At 44.7% G+C, this 25,581-nt stretch overlaps 4 protein-coding genes across 4 annotated transcripts; all 4 read left to right on the top strand.

Moving 5' to 3' along the window:
* Positions 1-2,285: 2,285 nt before the first annotated feature.
* LOC114588006 (taste receptor type 2 member 1-like) lies at positions 2,286-3,197 on the top strand. Its single transcript, XM_028712921.2, has one exon. The coding sequence runs from the start codon at positions 2,286-2,288 to the stop codon at positions 3,195-3,197; it is 912 nt and encodes a 303-aa protein (XP_028568754.2).
* A 9,847-nt stretch (positions 3,198-13,044) lies between these two features.
* LOC114588004 (taste receptor type 2 member 1-like) lies at positions 13,045-13,974 on the top strand. Its single transcript, XM_077921593.1, has one exon. It carries the CDS (start codon positions 13,045-13,047, stop codon positions 13,972-13,974), a length of 930 nt encoding a protein of 309 aa, XP_077777719.1.
* A 7,960-nt stretch (positions 13,975-21,934) lies between these two features.
* Positions 21,935-22,867, top strand: LOC144326005 (taste receptor type 2 member 8-like). The gene has a single exon (XM_077921592.1). It carries the CDS (start codon positions 21,935-21,937, stop codon positions 22,865-22,867), a length of 933 nt encoding a protein of 310 aa, XP_077777718.1.
* Positions 22,868-24,666: 1,799 nt separating this feature from the next.
* On the top strand, positions 24,667-25,581 carry LOC114588003 (taste receptor type 2 member 8-like). The gene has a single exon (XM_028712918.2). It carries the CDS (start codon positions 24,667-24,669, stop codon positions 25,579-25,581), a length of 915 nt encoding a protein of 304 aa, XP_028568751.2.

Below are 25,581 nucleotides of genomic sequence, written 5' to 3'. Positions count from 1 at the left end.
AGCTATGAGACATGTTAAGGTGTTTAATGTTGAGTTTTCACCTGTCTTCTAGCTGTATATTTCAAAACAAGAAAATACCAGCAAGCCCCCACTGACTTAATTCTTAAGGAGCCAGGCCAGCAAATCACTGGAACCTCTGAAGTGTCTCACTGCTTGGATAATTTGTGTGTATTTAACAGTATATTTCTGATTAAAATACCTATTGCAACGTCATTGCAAATCCCTGGTGCCTTTCTCACTCACTCACTCTCTCTTTTACCCAGACAAAACTGACATGGGGCTCTCAGAATGAGGAATGTGGCAAAAACAAAATAAACACTAGACCTCATTATCATGCACAATAAAAGGTTACTATCATCATCATCCTCATTTGTATATCACCCTTCATCCGAAGATCACAGGGCAGTTCACAACATAAGAATACAAAATGGAAACATAAAATACACAATAAAACAAAACATACCAATAACCCTCCTTCCATTGACACATTTAAGGGCAACAGAATGTTAATCAGCCAAATGCCTGGTTGGTGAGAAACACTTTCGCCTGGCATATAAAGATTTTGAAGGCACCAGGCGAGCCTCCCATGGGAGGGCATTTCACAAACAGGGAGCCACCACAGAAAAGGCCCATTCCTGTTTTCCCACCCTCCAGACCTCTTGTTGAGGCAGATGAAGATGGGCATTACGTGATGATCGCAAAGTTTAGGTCGGTTCACATGAGGAGAGGCGATCCTTGAAGTATTACACCCCTGAGACATTTAAGGCCTTCCTCCAAGGTCTTACTCCTAGCCAACCTGGAATTTAGGAGCAACAGCTACAGACCCGAGGCAAGGCATTCTGCAAGTTGGAAGAGGGGCTGGCATCCATCACAGACACCAATTGCCTGTGCTGTGTGCCCCTTACCCAGCCTGCCCCACTTCCCACACCATAGCTCCCCCTATCCCAAACCACTGTAATTAGGTCCCCCTTCTTCTCCCCAGCTCCTCTCTTGCCACACACACCCCCAACTGCCCTCCAATTTAATTATCTATTAGTTAAAACCAGTTTAAAAAATTTAAAACATTTTAGGCAATGGCAACAATAATAACAAACCTGAAACCAGCTGAACCATGTCCCAACCAAGATGCCTATTCAGCTGCCTCAGCTTTCAAAGCTGTAGTCAGTGTGGGCCCACCTTGCTAGGCCAGGTGGAAGAGGCCCGCAAGGCCGGGAGCAGGTCTCCCAAGACTCGTAGCCAAGATATATCAATACGTCAATAGTTATAAGGAAATTCAAGGAGAGCTCATATCAAGACTGAAGAGGAATGGCCTGAAACCCAACAGAGAGCCTGGGAGGGCTACATTTACTCCCTGGGTCTGATATTCCTTATCCATGATCTAACCCAGCACCCTTAATTACAATTACCAGGGCAGGGGAGGCATTTTCTTTTTGACCTCAGGTAGCAGTGTGGTGTAGTGGGAGAGCCAGTGTGGTGTAGTGGTTAAGAGTGGTAGTCTCGTAATCTGGGGAACCGGGTTCGCGTCTCCGCTCCTCCACATGCAGCTGCTGGGTGACCTTGGGCCAGTCACACTTCTCTGAAGTCTCTCAGCCCCACTCACCTCACAGAGTGTTTGTTGTGGGGGAGGAAGGGAAAGGAGAATGTTAGCCGCTTTGAGACTCCTTCGGGTAGTGATAAAGTGGGATATCAAATCCAAACTCTTCTTCTTCTTCTTCTAGCAAACTGTATTGGGCAGGTTTTGACTTCCCCTCTCCTTTACACGTCTGTAAAATCTCTCTACACTTCCTGATGTTTAATTCCACCAATTCCTGTTTACCAGGGAGTGTAATTGTAAACATTCCTCCATTGCCCTGACAAATATAACACCCTGCTTTAATTATTCAACCAATTAGAACAACTTGACGTAGAAACTAAGTCAACTTATTGAACCTTTGAAGAAGAAGAAAAGTATGTTTTTGGATGGATTGGAGACATTGATACTGGTGAACAAGCATTAATCAAAATAAACAAATTGTAAAATAATCACATATCCTTGTTTGTTAAGCCAGATGCAAAGATGATATTTAGCACCTCTGTAGAATTTGCAAATATGACAACAGGACAGATGATACAGATTTAGTAATAGAATCTTTCCAGGTGTGATTTGCATCTGAACAGAATCAACAAATGAAACTATCTCCCTCCTGTCTCTACAAGTTTTTCTGTTGTAAGGAGAAGGCAGGAGTAGACCTTGCAGATATTGCACATTACGGTGGAGGAAACACTTTCATTTCATGCTCAGAAAGATGCCGACCTTATTTCAATTGTTCATCTTTGTTCTTCTTGTTATTGAAACCCTCATAGGAATGATGGGAAATGGATTTATTGTTATCGTTAACTGCATCGACTGGTTTAGAAGCAAAAAACTATCCCCAGCTGACATGATCCTGAGCTGTCTTGGCTTCTTCAGATTTCTATTTCATGCAGTTGTCATACACTATGGAATTTCTATCCTCTTTTTCATGAAGACTGATCAATTCAAGCACCTAAAAGTGGCACATTACATCTCATGGTCATTTATCAATACAGCTGATCTTTGGCTTGGCACTTGGCTCAGTGTCTTGTACTGTGTAAAAATCGCTAACTTCTCCCACCCTCTCTTCCTCCAAATGAAGCGGAGATTCCCTGGGCTGGTGCCTTGGCTGCTTCTAGGAACAGTGGTCTTCTCTGCAATCAGCACCATTGGAACAGGTACATCCAAAGCCAATGTTTCTAAATGTAATTCTTTTGAATCACTTCTGACCAATAATAGTGACTCGGAAAATGAAATTTTCAACTCCTGTAAGTATCTTCTCCTTCTATATGTTGTTCCGAATTTATTTCCCTTCATGATATTTTTGTCCTCGTCCATCTTACTACTCACTTCTCTGTGGCGGCACAAAAAGTTACTACAAAACAGTGCAAAGGATGTCAGCACCAAAGCTCACCAGAATGCCATCAAAGCTCTGACTTCTTTCTGCATTCTCTACGTAGCTAGCTTTTTTGTGGAAATTTTGTCAATAGTTTTATTTCAGATGGGCATGAAAGGCATTGGGAAGCAATTTTTTCTTTTCAATTTGATTATTGCATATTCCTCTGGCCATGCAGTTATCCTGCTCTTCATTAATCCCAAACTGAAACAAGAATCAATCAAGATGCTACATCAACTAAAATGCTGATTGAAGCCACCGTCTCAAAGTCTACCAAGACTGTATGGAAGTGGCTTCTTCTTCTGCAAGAACAATGCTGCTTGCCTGCCTGCCTGTGGGTGTACATGTGACACATATGCAGTGAGGACAGTCTAGCAGATGTTCCTCTGTAGAAGACAGCCAAGCCATTGTATAGGCGTATGCACAGGAGAACTTCCATCTTGGTGTGGAATTTCTGCATTTTTTGATACTATATTCACTCTGTTTTCTTAATGATTTATTATTATATCAAAACCAGACAAATATTCTTCCAAAGGAGGTTTCTTCCCCCTTCTGTGTTTTGATTTCTGATATCCACATCAACATTCTCCTAATTATTTACACAGAATTGTTGGGTGGCTGCTGTATGAGACAACAGTGCTGTGGAGAAGTTGGTTCTACCTCTTTCTTTGAATGGTCAGTTCACCAGTGGAGTAAGTCAGCAGAGATTACTCATGCCCCACAATGCAGCTGCAGGCATTTCGTGACTCTCTTATCTGTGTTACTGGACACATTTGGCAATTAACTTTCTGTATAAAGGGGCTCAGTTTACAATATACTGTGTGGGTCATGGCAGCAGGAATTGTTGAAGGTTATCTATTGGAACTGCAGATTTGAGTGAAGAATTTTTGAAGAGATTGTCTAAAAAAGAAGTTGGAAAACTGACAGACTTCAGAACTCAGAAAACTCCATCAGTTGCAAGGCTCTTAAAAAAACTGAATTTGGACTTAGCTGTGAACCTTAACACTGCAATGACTTTGAAGCAAATTGCCCTCTCTGGGCTCAGAGAGAGAAGGCATCGTGTAACCTGTATAAAGTGTGTAAATAAAGTGTGTGTTTTGTGTGCACAACTTTGCTTAAAACAACTGTTTTGTGTTTGAGCTTAACTACTTGACTGAAGCATCTGTGGGGCATACAAACATAACAAGATTTACAGGAGGAAGAAAAACACACACCCCAACAAGCGGGTGCCAGGCATGCCTCACTGGGGAGAGCATTCTTTAAGTGAGAGAGCAGCACTGAGACACACTGCTCTTCTGTCTCTCCTCCCCAAATGACAAATGGAGGAGGTGGCACAAGGAGAGGAGTTTCTTCATGTCTGGAGACACCGTTAATGTGAGATGTGTTACCAGCTGACCACCTCTGCCCAACTGGCCGGTTTTTGAAACCAGATGTTGAGAACTAGCTCCTCATCAGAAATCTGAACATCCTACAATAACAAGCCCTGGAGAACCGTCCTTGTGCTGGCTCCAGCACCACTTCACCCACATGCAGTGCACCCAAAAACACAATAGAATAAGCTGCTGAAAAGAGTCTCGCCTCATAAGTGGATCAGCGAACAATTCTTAACTTGCTGCGCATCTTAGATAAAAGGACAAATGTGACTGGCTTCCTACCTGGCGACATAGGTGGCTGCAATCTACCCTAACCCTCCAGAGCCTTGCACACTACAAACTTTGCACAAGGATCTCTAGAATAAAAGGATTTACAGAAAAATAAAATGGCAGAAGACTGAATTCTAATGGACTTCACAGCACGACCCACGTACCACAATTGAGCCAAATACTGCAACACCTGATGCGTGGATGGCGACAAAGTATTGTCGATTGTCAAGTGCTGCAATTGAAATGCTAAGAAGTCCATCCAGGCCTTCTTATAAGCCCTCAAAGTGGAAGGAGAAACAGAAGCTACTACTTCCTGAAGGACTAGCTGCTGCCAAGGTTCCAAAGCTGAACCGGGAAATATTTTGGAAGCTGCTGGGCATCCGGAGCCAGCGATCTGAAGCGCTCCATCTGAAAACAGGATAGGGCATCAGCAATATCATTAGTAGCACCAGGAATAAATCAATCAGAAAACACAATATTGAATCTGAAGCACCACAGCACAAACATATGCAAAAGGGCAGAGACTCTGCTGGAGCGTGACGACTGCCTTGCCAAAATGCTCACCATGGCCTGATTATTGGATCAAAAACTGACCCACCGGTCCTTGAACTCCATGGTCCAGATGTGCACTGCTACTACAATAGGGAAAAACTCAAGAAATGTTAAATCACAGGTAATGGCTGTGCCCTGCCAGTGCTCAGGCCACGGCTGTACACACCAATGGCCACAGAAGTAAAGCCCAAATCCCAAGGATCCAGCTGCATCTGAATGGACCTGGAAATCAAAGTGTAGGTTCAAAGTATCGTGTCACAGTGATACCCCATTGAACTCTCTCAGGAATTCCAGCCACAACTCAAGGTCTGCCCTGACCTCGGCAGGCAATCACACCCGATGATGGGGTAACCGCAGGCCTACAGAAAGTCTGGGGCAACCCGAAGTGACCACCCTGCAGGCAAAATTTAAATGGCCTAATAGGGACTGAATCTGCCTCAAGGTAACCTTCTCCTGTGGCAAAAACTCCAAAACAATGTCACAGAGGGCCACCAATTTTTCCTCAGCCAATGAGGAAATCTGTGCCACAGTATCCAGCTGGATTCCAAGGTAAGGCATCCTCATGACTGGACCTTCAGTTTTATCAGCCACCAATGGAACACCCAATTCTGAGGTTAAATCATTAAATGCATGCAATAATAGCAAGCATTGGTCAGAATTGGCTGCAGAGCTTAATAAAAAATCATCGAGATAATGGGTCATGCCCCTTGAACCAGTCTTGGCACGCAAGGCCTAGTCCAAAAATGTACTGAAGGCTTCAAAAGCTGCACAGGATATTGAGCAGCCCATAGGCATGGCCTTATCCACATAATAAGCTCCATCCAACTGGAACCCAAGCAACTTAAAATAATGTGTATGAACAGGAAGTAAGCGGAATGCAGATTCCACGTCACACTTCACCAAAAGTGCATCCTTCCCAAAGCTCCTGATCAACTTGACCACCTGATAAAGGTGGCATACTTGACAGAACATAACTCAGGAGGAATAGCATCATTTACAGATGAACCCTTTGGGTAAGATAAATTGTGAATTAAGCAAAATTCCTCTGGAGCCTTCTTGGGTACCACACCCAAAGGGGAAAGGTGCAAGTCAGGGTAAGAAAGGCACTTACCGTATTTTTCGCCCTATAGGATGCACTTTTTCTCCTCCAAAAATGAAGGGGAAATGTGTATGTGTCCTATGGGGCGAATACAGGCTTTCGCTGAAGACTGGAGAGTGAGAGGCATTGGTGCACACCAACCCCTCTCGCTCTCCAGGCTTCAGGAAGCTATCCACAAGCCTTGCGAGCCCGGTGGGAGTTCCTCCCAGGCTCGCAAGGCTTGCGGGCTGCAGCCTGAAGCACGGGGCACGCTCCAGAGCGCGCCCCGTGCTCCGCGCAGATGTCTGCAAGCCTTGCAAGCCCAGCAGGAGTTCCCCCCGGGCTCACAAGGCTTGCGGGCAACAGCCTATTCTGGGGTCTGGGGTCGAGGGAAGCTCGGGCTTCCCCCGCCCCCAGCCCCGCAAGCTCCGAGAGCGATGGTGAAGCTGTGCACAACTTTGCCATAGCTCTCGGACCTGTTCTGGGGGCTGGGGACAGGGGAAGCTCGGGCTTCCCCCGCCCCCAGCCCCACAAGCTCTGGGAGCAATGGTGAGGTAGCGCAACCTCGCCTTCGCTCCCAGACCCCCAGCCCCGAGGCTAAAAACGATGCCAGGACAGCGAGCAGGATCCATCCCGCTCGCTGTCATGGCTTCTTTACTCTTTGGGGCTCAGAGGGGAATATTTTTTTTTCTTTATTCCCCCCCCCCCAAAAAAAATAAGTGCATCCTATGGGCCGGTGCGCCCTATAGGGCGAAAAATACGGTAAATGGGCCAGCCTTCCTTCACAAGGCTAGTTCCTCCCTGATCTTCTTCCTAGCAATATATGGCATCTCCCTCACTGATTTTTAATTTTCAACTTTTCCAGCCCTGGGCAGGAACACCACTGGAATATGAAAGCCCTCTGAAAATCCCAGCCACAAATATGAGGCAGCAGACGTGTCAGGATACCTGAGCAGCCATGCAGGCAATGCAGGCAACTTAAAGGGAGTGCGAGCTAGGGTCAATAAGACATCACTTAGCATCGCAGGATGCTTGGGGAGAGGCTCCTTTTGGTTCCTGCTGGGAGCCTCTCCTCATGCCTTGAAAGGGCTGCTTAGCCCCACATGAGGCAGCAGGGTGGACCCCAAAACACTTGCCGCATGCATGGGAATACCTACAACCCTGACGCTGACAAGACCCTTTATTGTATTCCCAGCAAAAGAGTCACATCCCTGACTTCTTAACATCCTGCTTCAGTTTCAGCTGCTCAGTGGACTTATGCTCAAAATTAGGAGAGACATAAGTAGTCCACACATCGAGATCCTTTTGATCCCATCGAGCAGAAGGGATCCTGGCGGCCAGACGTCTAAAGCTCTCATCATAGCTTATAGCTGCTGCTTCTCCGGCCAATGTGCAAGCCTTACGCATCAAAGATTGATAAATCCACAGGTGCAGGCTTCTTTTAGGATAGGCCGCAGAGAAGACCCCAGCAAATACCTGAAAGGCATTGAGCCATTTTTCAAAGGTTCTCTCCACTTTGTGAGAGCTGGCCTTACCCCTGCCCATTGACACCTGTTTATCTTTATCTGGGCATTCATTAGGGGGAAGGAGCTTAAAAATGTCAACGTAACAACCTTAAGTATTCTGTTACGCATTCTAGATGGCAAGTGTGCACCAGGAATATCTCTAACTACATTGGTCAAAACTTTGCCGTCCTTGACCATCAATACACTCCAAAGGAAGGCCGTATCTGGCCCTGTGTGTATTAGCTCTGTACTGCCACGCCTGAAGGCCTGAAGCACCTTCACCGTGACCCCAGTACAGACCCAGAACCACATCTGAGTCACCATCAGAGGTCTGAGAGGACGTACCGCTAGTTGAGGTGGAATCGCCATATCTGCACCTGTTGGCCCCGCTCTTGGAGCAACGACTCCACTGTCGTTTGCCACCAGATTAAGGGACTTTAGGCACTGGGAGATCCTCCTCTGAAGACTAGACACTGAGCGCCTCCCTCAAAGGAGCCGGCCCAACCCGCGCAGAACTAAAAACATGTGAGGTGCTTGGCTGGGCAAGGACTCCACCTCCCGCATGCGGTGCCAATTGAGGCCCCTATGGGTGCTGACTGCAAACAAGGCAGCCCAGAGTGAAAGGTCTGCTGTACCATAGCACCCAGATTCCTAGGACGACCCCTAGGACTAGGTGGTATTGGAATCCTGGAACTGAGAAAGCTAGGCCCCCGAAGGGTCATAACCCTCACTCGCCTTGCTCACGTCTGCAGGACCATGAGCTTCAAAATAAGTGGATGATGTGGAAGGGCCAGACTGCAACTCAGGCTGCCCCCAAAATTGTTGCACCAGCATCTCGAGTTCATTATTGAACCTTGCTATGGCAGCAGGGTCTGAACCTATATTAGCAACAATTGTCCCCAAGTGATCCAGCGTATGCTGGGGGACTGCGGAGGCTGGCACTGAACATAGGGATTGCAATGGGCCCCTAATTACCCTCTTAGAAGGGAGAGCAGGACTGGGATTCTGTTTAACAGACATCTCGATCCCTTCCTTACCAGGCGCTCCTGCCAAAACACGATGGCACTGGACCTCTCCTAATGCAGAAGGGAACCCAAAATGGTGGCCTGGCCAACAGCGGGGGGGGGGGAGGGGATTCCCACCCTTAGAAAATCCCAGCCAGCCTATGCAAAATGATTAGACAGAAATCACTGCTTTACAGGAGAGGGAACTCTCAAGCTTGGAAAGCAATGCGATCAGCTGGACGCAGCCACCCAAGGCAGCGACAATCCCAAATTCCCAAGGCTGCGCTAAGGCTATAAGCCCCAAAGTTGCAGCCGCAACTAAAATTAAACTAAGAACGAAGCCACTGTGAAATTGAGCCCCGTGGGCAGCAAATAACCAAGAAGCGGCAAGCTCCCTTAGCGAGGAGCACTCAGGGGCTCAAAGCCCAGTGGGGCAAAAGCCCCTCCAGAGGAAAAGAGAGGGGATAGGGGAAGGGATCAAAAACCAGGGAGAAACAAAACTAAACAATTAAACAAATGGGGGGGGGGAGGAAGGGGATAACAAGAAAGATATCACCAAAAGATGATCGTCGCAGGTGAATCTCTCGGCTGGACACAGGACATGCTGTTTGCTGTTCCAATGCATGAGCCGAAGGACGAAGCTCTGGGTCACGTGCATAGGTATATATAGGTCCCTCGATCCGTTTAGACTGCACCCCATTGGCCAGATTAAACCCTAGCAACAAGGGACCTATCAACCGGGTGTTGCAGCTGTCCAATATAACCACCCACAACCAGGAGGTCAGTCTCCAGGTCTAACTGCAACACATGCCCTCTTTTAGGGAGGACACGATTTAGTACACATGCTCATACTGTTTGTAATTTGGACCAATCATAGGGAGACAGCATGGAATATGCTTAAAGTGCCTTAAAGGGAAATGGGGTGAAGGAAACTAAGTGTTTTGATTGGATTGGAAATTTAAACTTTGTGCATTGTCAATTTCCAAACATTCCATTAAGTTTATAAAATGGTAGGGAATCTATTGGCACATGGCCAGTTAATTTGGGGAAATATCCCTGCTGGTCCTTTCTGCGCAGAAAAGAAAATACTCTGGACTGCTTTTTCACTCACTGTTTCATTTGGTTTTTGGCTATTTGTGAGACAGAGCAGGCTCTTGCACCAATTCCTATTTACCAGGGAGTGTAATTGTAAACATTCCTCCATTGGCCTGACAAATATAAATCCCTGCTTCAATTATTCAACCAATTAGAACAACTTCACATAGAAACCAAGTAAACTTCCTAAACCTTTGGAGGAAAAAGTATGTTTTTGGGTGGATTGGAAATGTTGATACGGGTGGAAAAATATCATTCAAAATACACAAATCGTAAAAGATTCACATATCCTTGTTTGTTAAGCCAGATGCAAAGATGATATTTAGCCAGATGCAAAGATGATATTTAGCACCTCTGTAGAAATTGCAAATATATTATCATAAGAGATATTACAGATTCAGCATTTGAGTCCTACCGGGTATAATTTGCATCTGAACAGAATCAACAAATGAAACTATCTCCCTCATCTCTCTCCAAGTTTTTTCTGTTGTAGGGAGAAGGCGGGAGTAGACCTTGCAGATATTGCACATTACAGTGGAGGAAACACTTTCATTTCATGCTCAGAAAGATGCCTACCGTATTTCAATTGTTCAACTTTGTTCTTCTTGTTATTGAAACCCTCATAGGAATGGTGGGAAATGGATTTATTGTTATCATTAACTGCATTGACTGGTTTAGAAGCAGAAAACTATCCCCAGCTGACAGGATCCTGAGCTGTCTTGGCTTCTTCAGATTTCTATTTCATGCAGTTGTCATACAGTATGCAATTTCTATCCTCTTTTTCATGAAGACTGATCAATTCAAGCACCTAAAAGTGGCATATTACATCTCATGGTTATTTATCAATACAGCTGATCTTTGGCTTGGCACTTGGCTCAGTGTCTTGTACTGTGTAAAAATCGCTAACTTCTCCCACCCTCTCTTCCTCCAAATGAAGCGGAGATTCCCTGGGCTGGTGCCTTGGCTGCTTCTAGGAACAGTGGTCTTCTCTGCAATCAGCACCATTGCCACAGGTACATCCAAAGCCAATGTTTCTAAATGCAATTCTTTTGAATCACTTCTGACCAATAATAGTGACTCGGAAAATGAAATTTTCAACTCCTGTAAGTATCTTCTCCTTCTATATGTTGTTCCGAATTTATTTCCCTTCGTGATATTTTTGTCCTCGTCCATCTTACTACTCACTTCTCTGTGGCGGCACAAAAAGTTGCTACAAAACAGTGCAAAGGATGTCAGCACCGAAGCTCACCGGAATGCCATCAGAGCTCTGGCTTCTTTCTGCATTCTCTACGTAGCTAGCTTTGTTGTCGAAATTTTGTCGATAATTTTGTTTGCGATGGGCATGCAAGGTATTGGGAAGCTTTTCTTCCTTTTAAATGTGATTATTGCATATTCCTCTGGCCATGCCGTTATCCTGCTCTTCATTAATCCCAAATTGAAACAAGAAGCAATCAAGATGCTACATCAACTGAAATGCTAATTGAAGCCACCATCTCAAATTCTACCAAGACTGTATAGAAGTGGCTTCTTCTTTTGCAAGAAGATTGCTTCCTGCCTGTCTGCGTGTGACACACATGCACTGAGGACAGTCTAGCAGATGTTCCTCTGCAGAAGACTGCCAAGCCATTGTATAGAGGTTTGCACAGGAGAATTTTCTGCTGCTTGTGCCCTTTTCTGGGGTTTTTTGATACCACATTCACTCTGTTTTCTTAATGGAACAGCAATTATTCTGTCAAAGGAATTCCCTTCCCATTTCTGTGTTTTGCTTTCATATATCCATATTAACCTACTCTTTACACAGAATTGTGACTTGGCTGCTGTTTGAGACAACAGAGCTGTGAAGATGTTGGTGTTTCTTAATGGCTGTGTCTATTTCCTTGAACGGTCAGTTCACCTGTGAAATATGTGCCTCAGGGACAGCAAGCTGCATTGAAATGGGAAAGGACAGAGTGAGCTAAAAGTGGAGGATCCAGCCTTTTTGTGTGATGTTCTACCAGTAATAGGAGAGCACTGAGTGGATCTCTGAAAGGAGCTGGTGGTGCTGGCTTTGTCTCTGAAAATCTGGTGGGGGAGCCAAGAGATATGAGACATGTTAGAATGTTTAAAGATTAGCTTTCACCTGTCTCCTACCTGTATGCTTCTAAATCGGAAAATACCAGCAAGCCCCCACTGACTTCATTCCAAAGGAACTGAACCAAGAAAACACCAGAATCTCTGAAATGTCTCATGCTTGGATATTTTATGTGTGTTTTAACAAATCAAATAGCAATTGTAAATCCCTAGTGCTTTTCTTTCCTTATTTACCCAAACAGATCTAAATCCACGATGCTCTCAGAGTGAGGAGAGTGGAGAGCATACAACGACCTCATTTTTCATATGACATTAAAGTCACAATATATCAATCTGTTGGTAGTTTTAAGTAATTGAAAACAATGTTATGAATCGGGTGGGCAGGAGAAACTCCTCAAAATATCTGCATTCAGTGAAGGGTCAGTGTTTGTGGATTCCTGGACTAAGCAAAGGCTGGGAATAACACCAGCTAACTTTCTCATGGGGCCAGCCTGGTGATGGTGGGACATTGACGATACAATGCAGCTGATGGTCAGCCATTAGCCCCTCAAGGGAAGGCATCAACCAGACCGAAGGCTCTGCCAGGCACAGAGGGAGGTTGCTAGGGTAACCACAGGGAGAGCGGTTGTTGCCTTCCAAGAGAGGTTTTGAGAGCACGGGTTTTGGGAAAGAAGAATGAGGAAGTGATGGAGAACTCCAGGTGGGGACTGAGGGGCAACTGGTTGGTTGGAGCAGGCTGCTACACATGTGGGTGGTGCCTCTGAATAGAATGTTGAGGAGGACAATCTTGAGATGTTAACATTAAAGTTTGGTGAACAAACTTTAATCAAAATATAGAAATCATAAAAGAATCATCTATCATTCTTTGTTAAGCCAGATGCAAAGAGGATATTTAGCACCACTGTCGAATTTGCAAATATGACAGTAGATAATATGATATAGATTTAGGAAGAGAATCTTTCCAGGTGTGATTTGCATCTGAGTAAAATGAACAACTGAAAATAGCTTGGTCCTCTCCCTGCAAATTGTTCTGGTCTTGAAAGAAGGCTGACGTATTCTGCTCTCCACTGCTCATATACAAGGCGGCATAAGCACCAGACTGTGCTAATATTACACTGGAAGAAACACTTTTACATCAGGCTCAGAAGGATGTCTACCTTATTTGAATTGTTCGGCTTCATTCTTCTGGTTATTGAAACCCTCATAGGAATGGTGGGAAATGGATTTATTGCTATCGTTAACTTCATTGACTGGCAGAGAAGCAGAAAACTGTCCCCAGCCGACATGATCCTGAGTTGTCTTAGCTTGTTCAGATTTGCATTTCACGCATTCGCGATACAGAATGCAATTTTTCTCCTCTTTTTCATACATACTTTTCTGAAGAAGGTACATATTGCATACAGTGCCTTGTGGCTATTTGTTAATTGTGCTAACCTTTGGTTTGCCACTTGGCTCAGTGTTTTGTACTGTGTAAAGATTGCCACTTTCTCCCACCCTCTCTTCCTGCAAATGAAGCGGAGATTCCCTGGGCTGGTGCCTTGGCTGCTTCTGGGGACAGTGGTCTTCTCTGCAATCACCACCACCATTGAGACAATCATGACCATTAGACTCATGTCTGAATGCAAGACAATTGAATCACTTCTAAGCAATAACACTGACTCAGGAATGAAGACATTTAACTTTTGTAAGTATTCCACGCTTCTATTTGTTGCTCCAGAGTTCTTTCCCTTCCTGATATTTTTGTTCTCATCAATTTTACTACTAACTTCTTTGTGGAGGCACAAAAATCTTCTACAAAACAGTGCAAGGGATGTAAGCACAGAAGTTCACCTGAATGCCATCAAAGCTCTAGCTTCTTTCTCCATTCTCTACATATCTAGCTTTTTTGTGGATATTTTGCAGTCGTACTTCTCTTGGATGGGCATGTCAGGCATTGGGATGAATATTTGGTTTACTGATGTTACTGCTGCATATTCCTCTGGCCATGCCATTATCCTCATCTTCCTTAATCCCAAACTGAAACACGAATCACTCAAGATGCTACGTCAACTAAAATGCTGGATGAAGCCACTATCTTAAAGGCTACAAATTTCGCCAACACTTTTGCAAGAACTATATTGCCTGCCTGTGGGTGTGCAGGTGCACACATGTGCTGAGGACACAGTTTAGCAGAAGTTCTGCTGCACATGACTGCCAAGGCCTTGCAGACATAGAATCCTAGAATCCTAGAATTGTAGAGTTGGAAGGGACCCCGAAGCTCATCTTGGCCACAGCTGCCCCTGGGTGGGTTCGAACCACCAGCCTTCTGGCTAACAGCCAGATGCACTCACCCATTGCTCCCTTGACCCATTGTGTCATTCTGCAGGGTATGCCATTCTGCTGGGTATGCCCTTGAAGTTAGGTTGGTAGTTTTAAGGAAATTCTTTATTAAAAAAAGTTTTAAGGAAATTCTTTATTAAAAAAGATTTAAAATAATGTTATAAATGGGGGGGGGGGGGCTTGTCATAATGTCTACATTCAGCGAAGGGTCAGTGTTCATGGATTCCTGAACTAAGCAAGGAATAACACCGGCTAACTTTCTCATGGGGCCAGCCTGGTGAAGGTGGGACATTGAAGAAACAATGCAGCTGATAGTCAGCCATTAGTCCCTCAAGGGAAGGCATCAACCAGACAGAAGGCTCAGCCAGACACAGAGGGAGGTTAGCAGGGTAAGATCGGTGCATGATGTCACCACAGGAAGAGGGGTCTTACAAGAGAGGTTTTGAGAGCAGGGGTTTCTGGGAAGAAGAATCAGGAAGTGGGGAGAACTCCAGGTGGGGACTGAAGGGCAGCTGCCATGTTGGCTGGCTGGAGCAGGCCGTTACAGATAGACATGTGGGTGGTGCTTTGGATGCCTCTGAATCCAATGCTGGGAAGGACATGGCCTTCTTGAGATGTTAATGCTATGAACTCCACTTCCATTGAAGACTTCAGGTGTAAACATGTGTGAATAAACCATATTTATAAGAGACTGCTGACTCCCTGTGCCCTTCCCCCACCCCCAAGATAACACAAACTCTGGTTAATTGCCAAGACCCCTGAAATCTCTTGCTACAGCTCAGCAGAGATTGGGGTGGCCCATAACAATAAAATTAAAGGAATAGCAAAACGAGGTGGATGACCAATGTCTGCTTTAACATTTTAGTTGTTTGATAATATTTTAATCACTTTTCTTTTCTTTAATTAATTGGATGGTTTTGAATGGGTGTATTCCTTGTATATCTTTCATATATATGTGTATCTTGTATATCTTATATATCTTTGTATATCTTATGATATCAGTTTAATAATACAATCTTTCTAGGTGTGATTTGTATCTGAACGCAATAAACGATTGAAAATAGCTTGCTCCTCTCTTGACAAGTTTTTCTGTTCTGGGCAGAAGGTAGAAGTATTGTGCTGTACACTGGTCATATAAATAAAGGGCAGTATCAGCGGCATCTTGTAAATATCCAAATAATTAGAACAACTTGCCTCACAAAAACGGTAAACTTATTAAATCAGAAAGACCAAAGAAGATTTTACAGGATTTTATTCATCATGATCAATGTGGATTTCTGCCTAAAAGACCATTAAGAGATAAAATTATAAATGTGTTAAATATGTGGGAGTACCTGGACTGCCACAATGAGAAGCAAACTGTGTTAATCCTTTTGGATGCAGAAAAAGCCTTTGACAATGTGAACTGGATGTCTTTGTTTAGAGATATGCAAGAAATGAATTTTGGAGATAACTTTATTAAATGGGGAAAGTTTTAAAAAGAAATATCAATTACAGGCCTTTGCGGGTGATTTGATGCTAGTTCTGGAAAACCCACTACAGGGAATAATAAATACTCTTATGGATAAACTCAGTGATTTTGGTATGTTACCAGGCTTTAAGGTTAACCACCAGATGATGAAAAAAACAGGATTTCAATTTGAAAAAAGTAAAATATTTGAATTTTGCTATAACAACTATGAATTCTATGATGTTTCAAAACAATTACAGTATGTTAAGACATGGACTGGAATGAAAAAATATATGTCAAGATGAGAGAAGCTAAAATTGTCATTGCTGGGTAGAGTGATAAAGAAGAATGCTTAGCCTAGAATGATATTTTGGTTTCAAACAATACCTACCTTGGCTACTGATTTACCATTTAAACAATCGCAAAAATAATTATCCAAGTTTTTATGGCATGGAGGTGGAACCATGAGCTAAATTTAAAGTACTGCAAAATGCAAAGGAATGGGGACAATTGATTAGTAATTGTATTTAGCAGCTTGTTGTTTAGTGTGGTTGAAGGAGTGGGTGACATTGAGAAACAAGAGACTTTTGGAATTAGAAGGGCATGATTGAAGGTTCGCATGGCATGTTTATTTGTGGTACAATAAAGTTCAAGCTAATTTGGATTTCAAAAATCACTTTATTAGACACACCATATTAAGAATCTAGGCTATGCCCAAAGACACCTGTCAGGGCTGCCTCAGGTCCCAGCTCACAGAGGACCAACGCCAGTCCGTTGCTATATTAAATAGTCTTTATTGAAGTCCAGTTTTTCATTTACAGCCACGGCGCGCAGCTCTACGTCTTAAACGCTAGACCGCTGAAGCTCCGTCTGAGTCTCCTCCCCCCAGACACCAGTTTAAGACCCTAGCCTTGCTCCACCTCTTTCTCTGCTCCCTTTTCCTCTGGGTCCGCCTGTCCGTCGGGGCTTTCCCCTTTCTAGACTCTTCTGACGCTGACTCCCCCGAGTCTTCCCCCTCCCTCCGGCGGGCTTTAGGACCTGGTTCCCAATCCGGGCTTCCTGCTGTCCGGCTCGCCTGTACATTTGAACTTGGCGCGCGCGCCCAGCCTGCCACCTTCCTTCTGACCGTTATACTGCTCCTGTCACTGCTCCCCTCTTCGGGAACGCTAGCTGGGCCTGACTCCTCCTCCCTGCTTGCCGGAGGAGACACTGGCCCTGACCTATGGGACTCTTCCCCACCACTACGCTCCGGTGGGGAAGCTGGTCCTGATTTCCAGCTACTGCTCTGGGAGTCTCCGCTGGCCCCCTGCTTCTGGTGTGTCCCCCCTGGGACCCCCCTTGCCCTGGCCATCGGCGCCCCCTTCTGGGAATCTTCTGATTCACTGGAGAGGCTCATGGAATCTCTCGGGTCACTGTCATTCTGCTCTCCGCTGCCCTCAGATTCCTCCCCTTCGCTCTCCATTTCCTCTCTCCCCTGCGCCTCTGCTCCTGAGCCCCTGACAACACCTTTATGGATTTCACCACAAGAAGCTCTCTATGGAAAAGAAGTGACCGGCAAAAAGAAATGGTTGACCTAGCAAGAATGACTACAGTTGCATCCAGGAAATTATGTATTTTGTGGTTTTATATTGTGACCGTCCTGAGACCTGTGGGACTTGGGTGGTATACAAATTCAATCAATCAATCAAAAGTTAAAACCAGGGAATAGTTGACAGTGGAAGGTTATAGATTTGAGTGGTTTTCGCATCTAGTAGAGAGATATAAGTTCAATTTTAAAAACTTCTGGTATAGAACAAAGAAAGATTTTGATCTGTATAACTATGCACAGATGAACATGTTAAAATTTGTTGAAATTTGAAATGCAAGAACAACTTAAATAATGTATATTAAATGGGCAAAAAATGGTTAAAATATAGAGATGGAACAGTAGGAACATATGCGGACTAAAGGGTTAAAAATTACACTACGTCATGATCTTAAACAGAATTTTTATAAAATGGCATATGATTGGTATTTAACTCCGGCAAAATAATTTAGAATGTATAAAGGTGTTTATACGCATAAAGATGGCAAGATTCATCATTACCCACTGTCAGGCTTTGGGGAAATCAAGTCCCTCCCACGGGGCAGCCCAGAATCAGAGAAACGAAGAGAAACGATAAGAGTTCTTACCAAGCCATTTATTCAATAATTCACAGAGAACGATGAAAGAATGCAGCCTTCCTAAAAATAGAGTTGCTCCAACTGAGCTCCTCCCCCCTCTCTTCCTAGTAACAGCACTTCCCATTATGGTGGCCACCAGGGGCTCATTGTCTCTGAGCCCTTCATTCTTCAACTTTCGATGCACACTGAGTTATAGGAGAAGGGGGCTCAGAAATGCTCTCCAGTGATAACATGTCAGCTGGCTGCAGGGCTGTCTTAAGCATATGCGGTGCTGGGGTGCAACCTTTTTTTAGGAAATGTTCCCCTGAGTTGTCAGGCGCCTAGGGGGTTGGGCAACCAATGCAAGCAGCAGAGGAGCCCAGAGCAACAAACCAGCCCGAGGTGTTGGCGTTGGCAACAGAGTGAAGCCGGGCACCTCATGGTGTAAGCAGCGTGCACTGGGCAGGCCTCTCCATGGCCCTACACCAAGCCCAGGGGCATAGGAGGGTGGAGCTGGCTGGCCACCTCAGTGCCTCGCTGCCTTGCTCGCCCCCAAACTTGCAGCACAGAGCCACCCGCAGCAGAAGAGCCTGATGCAGTGCTCTGACCGATGGACGGGCTCTTCCCCAGACTCAACTCTTGGGCCCCAGATTCTCGACCTGGCGCCCCTGAGAGCCCGGCACCTGGGTGCCCTGCACCCCTAGCGCCTATGGGTAAGACGGCCCTGGCTGGCTGCTCTAGCTCCCCCTTCTCTTCTCCCAACACCTCCCAACTCTTCTGTTCACCAGTCTCTGAGCTGGGACCTTCTTCAAACCACTGCTGTGCTTCAATACTGCCTTGCTCTTCTCTGGGAAGTTCAGGAGGAAGGGGGACAATCTTCACCATTCCTCCTCCGTCTCGTCTCCCTCAGTCTAGTCCCTGACACATTCTACAGAGGAACGGCTGCTGAAATTCCTGGACTTGGCTGAGATGGCAAAGTTAACATGTTTAACTAGAGAAAAATCATTGCTGATATTGATTAACGATTGGAAACGCTCTGTGGACTTTTTGCATGGAAAAGGAACTTATCACATTTGGGCTTGAGGAGTGAAGAAAATACTCGTTTATATAAAGTAGAATAGTTTGGTGTTGCCTTGGAGCAAAGGTTTTTTAAAAAATTAAACTATAGTTGACAGAGGGTGGATCTACATTGATCTTCTAAACATTATTAAATTGAACGTTCTGTAAGGTTCAATGGCAGTTTCCCCTTGTTGGTGGCTTGCACTCTGGCGTCACATTTTAATAACACACTATGAGTGTAGATCTATCCAGAGTTCCTTCTATGATTCTATTATTTTGAAGCCCTCCCTTCCCCCTCTTTCCTCTTTTCCCCCCTTTGTATTTGTATTTATTTATCTTAGTTTCTTTTATCTTTTTGCACCATAAAATATATTTGATATTATTTTTTGTATATTTTCTTTTAGGCTTTAATAAACTCTATTGGGGTGGAGAGGGAGGAAGCATTGACCACTCCCTTCACCCACTCAGCCAATCCCCTGCTGGCCCTTTCAATGAGTCATAAAGGGCAAGGATCTGGCACACGTGTAGTAGATCTCACAATTCCAGTGATCCTACCGCATTGGAAAGTATCCATTAGCACTGGACAAGCAGAGACCCAAGCTACATCCGGTGGATCTGTATCAACTATTGCTATTAGTTATAGTGCCAGTAGAAGATCTCTGATCTGACTCTTGCGCAGAAATCAAACTTCTTTAACACAAGTAATTATAAGGCTTTACTTGCAGGACTTAGTATTAAATGTTTACATTACAAAAGATATTGGTTTCTGTCTCACAAACTGCCTCACTCTGGTGCCAGTGTGAGCCTTTAAACCTCTTTTACTAAAAAGTAGCTTTCCAACTAAAAATAAAATCAAAATATTATTTCTCCCTCTTCCTCTTTCCGCATACCAGCCAACATTCAATGACCAAGCACCACACGGCATTCTATGTGTGTCTGTGTGATGCAAGCAGCTTCATCTGTATATAAAACACTAGCAAAGACATATAGTATGCTGGTCCCATGGGTTAACCATGAAGCGAGGTCCGAGTCCATTCTGAGGTCAAGGGTGCGGTATGGAGGCAGTCCATCAAAGCTGAAGCGGGGTCCAAGGCAGGCAGTCAGGTGAGGTCAGGAGCTCAAGCAGAAAAGCAGGACAGGGTGCAGGCAGGAACAGACAACCAACAATGTTGCTCCCGCAACCTGGGACTGGGCTGACTGGCCTTTATCTCCTCTGGGGCCTAGGGCAGTCCTGGCCCACAGGTGACTCGCCTCTCCTGGCCTTAAGGCAAGCACTCCTCCTAAGAGAACCTAGTTCCCTCCGCCTCTCTGCCCTGAGCCTCTGCAGCTCAGGAGAGGCTGGAGGGTTACCAGACCCAGAGGCAACCTCAGCTTCCCCTGACGGGGCTGAGAGTGGAGCCACCTGCAGGCAATGGGTCCTCCATCACCTCCGGAGCCAGAGCAGACTCAGCTGATGCCTGCACCTGAGGATCCAGCACAGGTGAGGACCCTTCAGGCTCAAGCCCCAGCCCCGGCTCAGCTGGTTCTGGAGGCGGGGAATCCTGTGCAGGCTGGGATTCCTCAGGTTCAGCCTCCGAGTCTGAATCCCAGGCCATCACATATAGCTTCTCTCATCACTGCCTTGTGATTTAACTCGTGATCCAGACATAAAACAAGGTAGCGTGCCACAGCCTTGAGTGGACAAACACCAGCCATCTGGGAAAATACTGCCTACATTCTTGAATACAATACTACTAAAATATAGCATTTAGTGTGACATTAAACATAATCTCCACAATAGTGTCTAAGTCAGAACAGATCTTAGTGATTCTGACAGTGAAGCGCTGAGCAAATTGTTCACCATGGGCCATCGTTTAGTCTAAATTCTCCTCATGTGGGCCAGAGGTTAAAAGGCCCCTGACCACTCGAAGCATTAATTCATTTCATTCATTTATTAAACATTAGTCACTTCTCATCCAAAGGTCTCCAAGTGACGTACAGCAACACACACACACACACACACACACACACACACACACAAACACACACACTACTATAGGGAGGAAAATGGGGGGAATAATATTATACATTAACATTTCATATATCATTTATATTAAAAAACTCTAATAATAAACAAAGCGATACTCAAATTCCCTGCTTAACAAATAAACAAAATAACTAAACCCTCAACTCCCCCTAGTCCAAAATTCATTCACATCAAACCATTTTATTTTTCTCCTTTAAACCTCTCCACCCCACCCAAAAGTCTGGTGTCAAGGCCAACTGTTATAAATCCGTGATAGGTGGATCCAGTGACCTTCAGGGATGACTCCTTGTTCCTGACGCAATGGAGGCAGAGAAAAAAGATTTTTCTTCACTCACTACCACAGAATAGGTCCTCAAAGCGGATCTATCCGGTGTTTGGTCAGACGCATTCTGAGTTTTCCACCAAATGTTGCTCTCATCACCATCTCACTTTATTGGCGTCATGATCTACAGAAATAAACCACAGAAAAAGTCCATATTGGCACATACCATTGCACAGCTTCCTTGTTCTTAATTCCTCTGGTTTCCACTTTTTAAAGAAAATATACTACTCTAAATATTTCACCTATTGGCCTACATAATTAAACACCCTGCTTTATCTCTTTAACCAATTAGAACAATTTCCCTCACAGACACAATAAATTTTATTAAATCATTTGATAAACATCTCTGTTTTCAGATGGATTAAAAATAAAAATACTGGTGAACAAACATTAATCAAAATATAGAAATGGTAAAAGAATCATCTATCATTCTTTGTTAAGCCAGATGCAAAGAGGATATTAGGACCACTGTTGAATTTGCAAATATGACAGCAGATAATATGATATAGATTTAGGAAGAGAATCTTTCCATGTGTGATTTGCATCTGAGCAAAATCAGCAACTGAATATAGCTCGTTCCTCTCCCTGCAAATTGTTCTGGTCTCGAAAGAAGGCAAAGTATTCTGCTCTTCACTGCTCATATAAAAGGCAGCATAAGTAGCAGACTGTGCTAATATTACCCATTACCTTGAGAAAACACTTGTACTTCGGTCTCAGAAGGATGTCTACCTTATTTCAATGGTTTGGCTTCGTTCTTCTGGTTATTGAAACCCTCATAGGAATGGTGGGAAATGGATTTATTGCTATCATTAACTTCACTGACTGGTTTAGCAGCAGAAAACTATCCCCAGCTGACATGATCCTGAGTTGTCTTAGCTTGTTCAGATTTGCATTTCATGCAATTGGGATACAGAATGAAATTCTTCTTCACTTTTTCATAGATAAATTTCTGATGAGGAACGTATATATTGCAAACAGTGCATCATGGACATTTGTTAACACTGCTAACCTTTGGTTTGCCGCTTTGCTCAGTGTTTTGTACTGTGTAAAAATTGCAAACTTCTCCCACCCTCTCTTCCTGCAAATGAAGCGGAGATTCCCTGGGCTGGTGCCTTGGCTGCTCCTGGGGACAGTGGTCTTCTCTGCAATCACTACCACCATCGAGGCAATAATGACCATTAGACTCATGTCTGAATGCAAGACATTTGAATCACTTCTACGCAATAACACTGACTCAGGAATGAAGACATATGACTTTTGTAAGCATTCCATGCTTCTATATGTTGTTCCAGATTTCTTTCCCTTCATGATATTTTTGATCTCTTCCATCTTACTACTGACTTCTCTCTGGAGGCACAAAAATCTTCTACAAAGCACTGCAAGGGATGTCAGCACAGAAGCTCACCTGAATGCCATCAGAGCTCTGGCTTCTTTCTCCATTCTCTACGTATCTAGCTTTTTTGTGGAAACATTGGCAATGTTCTCGTTTTGGACGGGCATGCAAGACATTGGGATGGAATTTTTGTTTACTAATGTGGTTGTTGCATATTCCTCTGGCCATGCCATTATCCTCATCTTCCTTAATCCCAAACTGAAACACGAATCACTCAAGATGCTACGTCAACTAAAATGCTGGATGAAGCCACTATCTTAAAGGCTACCAATTTTGCCAACACTTTTGCAAGAACTATATTGCCTGCCTGTGGGTGTGCAGGTGCACACATGTGCTGAGGACACAGTTTAGCAGAAGTTCTGCTGCACATGACTGCCAAGGCCTTGCAGACATAGAATCCTAGAATCCTAGAATTGTAGAGTTGGAAGGGACCCCGAAGCTCATCTTGGCCACAGCTGTCCCTGGGTGGGTTCGAACCACCAGCCTTCTGGCTAACAGCCAGATGCACTCACCCATTGCTTCCCTTGACCCATTGTGTCATTCTGCAGGGTATGCCATTCTGCTGGGTATGCCCTTGAGGTTAGGTTGGTAGTTTTAAGGAAATTCTTTATTAAAAAATGAAGTTTTAAAATAATGTTATAAATGGGGGGGCTCCTCATAATCTCTACATTCAGTGAAGGGTCGGTGTGATGGCCTGGGATTCAGACTCGGATGCTGAACCTGAGGGATCCCAGCCTGCACAGGATTCCCCGCCTCCAGATCCAGCTGAGCTGGGGCTGGGGCCTGAGCCTGAGCCTGAAGGGTCCTCACCTGTGCTGGATCCTCAGGTGCAGGCACCAGCTGAGTCTGTTCTGGCTCCTGAGGTGATGGAGGACCCATTGCCTGCAGTTGCTCCACTCTCAGCCCCGTCAGAGGAAGAGGAGGTTGCCTCTGGGTCCGGTAACCCTCCAGCCTCTACTGAGCTGTAGAGGCTCAGGGCAGAGAGTTGGAGGGAACTAAGTTCCCGCAGGAGGAGTGCTCGCCTCCAGGTCAGGAGAGGCGACTCACCAGAGGATTGGGGCCGTCCTATGCCTCAGGGCAGATAAAAGCCGGCCAGCCCCAGTTCCAAGTTGTGGGAGCAACACTGTTGGTTACTAGTTCCTGCCTGAACCCTGTCCTGCTTTCCTGCCTGAGCTGCTGACCCACCCTTGCTCCCTGCTTGCAAGCCTGTTCCTGACTTCACCTAGCTCCCTGCCCTGCACCCAGCTTCAGCTACTACGGACTGCCTCCACGTTGCACCTTTGACCATGGACCGGACTTGGACCTCGCCTCTCGGGTAACCCACGGGACCAGCACAGTCAGTGTTCATGGATTCCTGGACTAAGCAAGGAATAACACTGGCTATCTTTCTCATGGGGCCAGCCTGGTGATGGTGGGACATTGAAGAAACAATGCAGCTGATGTCAGCCATTAGTCCCTCAAGGGAAGGCATCAACCAGACAGAAGGCTCTACCAGGCACAGAGGGAGGTTACCAGGGTAAGATGTCACCACAGGAAGAGGGGTCTTACAAGAGAGGTTTTGAGAGCAGGGGTTTCTGGGAAGAAGAATCAGGAAGTGGGGAGAACTCCAGGTGGGGAGTGAAGGGCAGCTGCCATGTTGGCTGGCTGGAGCAGGCTGTTACACATGTGGGTGGTGCTCTGAATCCAATATTGAGGAGGACAATCTTGAGATGTTAAATAGTGGTGAACAAACAATAATCAAAATATAGAAATCATAATAGAATCATCTATCATTGTTTGTTAAGCCAGATGCAGAGAGGATATTTAGCACCACTGTCGAATTTGCAAATATGACAGCAGAAAATATGATATAGATTTAGGATTAGAATTTTTCCATGTGTGATTTGCATCTGAGTAAAATCAAGAACTGAAAATAGCTCGGTCCTCTCCCTGCAAATTGTTCTGGTCTTGAAAGAAGGCAGACGTATTCTGCTCTCCACTGCGCATATACAAGGCAGCATAAGCAGCAGATTGTGCTAATATTACACTGGAAGAAACACTTTTACTTCGGGCTCAGAAGGATGTCTACCTTCTTAGAATTGTTTGGCTTCATTCTTCTGGTTATTGAAACCCTCATAGGAATGGTGGGGAATGGATTTATTGCTATCATTAACTTCATTGACTGGTTTAGCAGCAGAAAACTATCCCCAGCCGACATGATCCTGAGTTGTCTTGGCTCGTTCAGATTTGCATTTCATGCAATTGGTATACAGAATGCAATTCTTCTCCTTTTTTTCAGAGATATTTTTCAGATGAGGAGCGTACAAATTGCATACAGTGCCTCATGGACATTTGTTAATACTGCTAACCTTTGGTTTGCCGCTTTGCTCAGTATTTTGTACTGTGTAAAGATTGCCAATTTCTCCCACCCTCTCTTCCTGCAAATGAAGCGGAGATTCCCTGGGCTGTTGCCTTGGCTGCTTCTGGGGACTGTGGTCTTCTCTGCAATCACTACCACCATCAAGGCAATAATGACCATTAGACTCATGTCTGAATGCAAGACATTTGAATCACTTCTAAGCAATAACACTGACTCAGAAATGAAGACATCTGACTTTTGTAAGCATTCCATCCTTCTATATGTTGTTCCAGAGTTCTTTCCCTTCATTATATTTTTGTTCTCATCCATCTTACTACTAGCTTCTCTGTGGAGGCACAAAAATCTTCTACAAAACAGTGCAAGGGATGTAAGCACAGAAGTTCACCTGAATGCCATCAAAGCTCTGGCTTCTTTCTCCATTCTCTATGTATCTAGCTTTTTTGTGGAAAGAATGGCAGTGCTCTTCTCTTGGAATGGCATGCAAGGCATTGGGATGCACCTTTTTCTTACTAATGTGGTTGTTGCATATTCCTCTGGCCATGCCATTATCCTGATCATCATTAATCCCAAACTGAAACAGGAATCAGTCAAGATGCTACATCAACTAAAATGCTGA

This window comes from Podarcis muralis, chromosome 17, assembly GCF_964188315.1.
Source record: "Podarcis muralis chromosome 17, rPodMur119.hap1.1, whole genome shotgun sequence".
In the NCBI taxonomy this organism is placed as follows: Eukaryota; Metazoa; Chordata; class Lepidosauria; order Squamata; family Lacertidae; genus Podarcis; species Podarcis muralis.
This window is presented reverse-complemented; position numbering and strand designations above follow the sequence as displayed.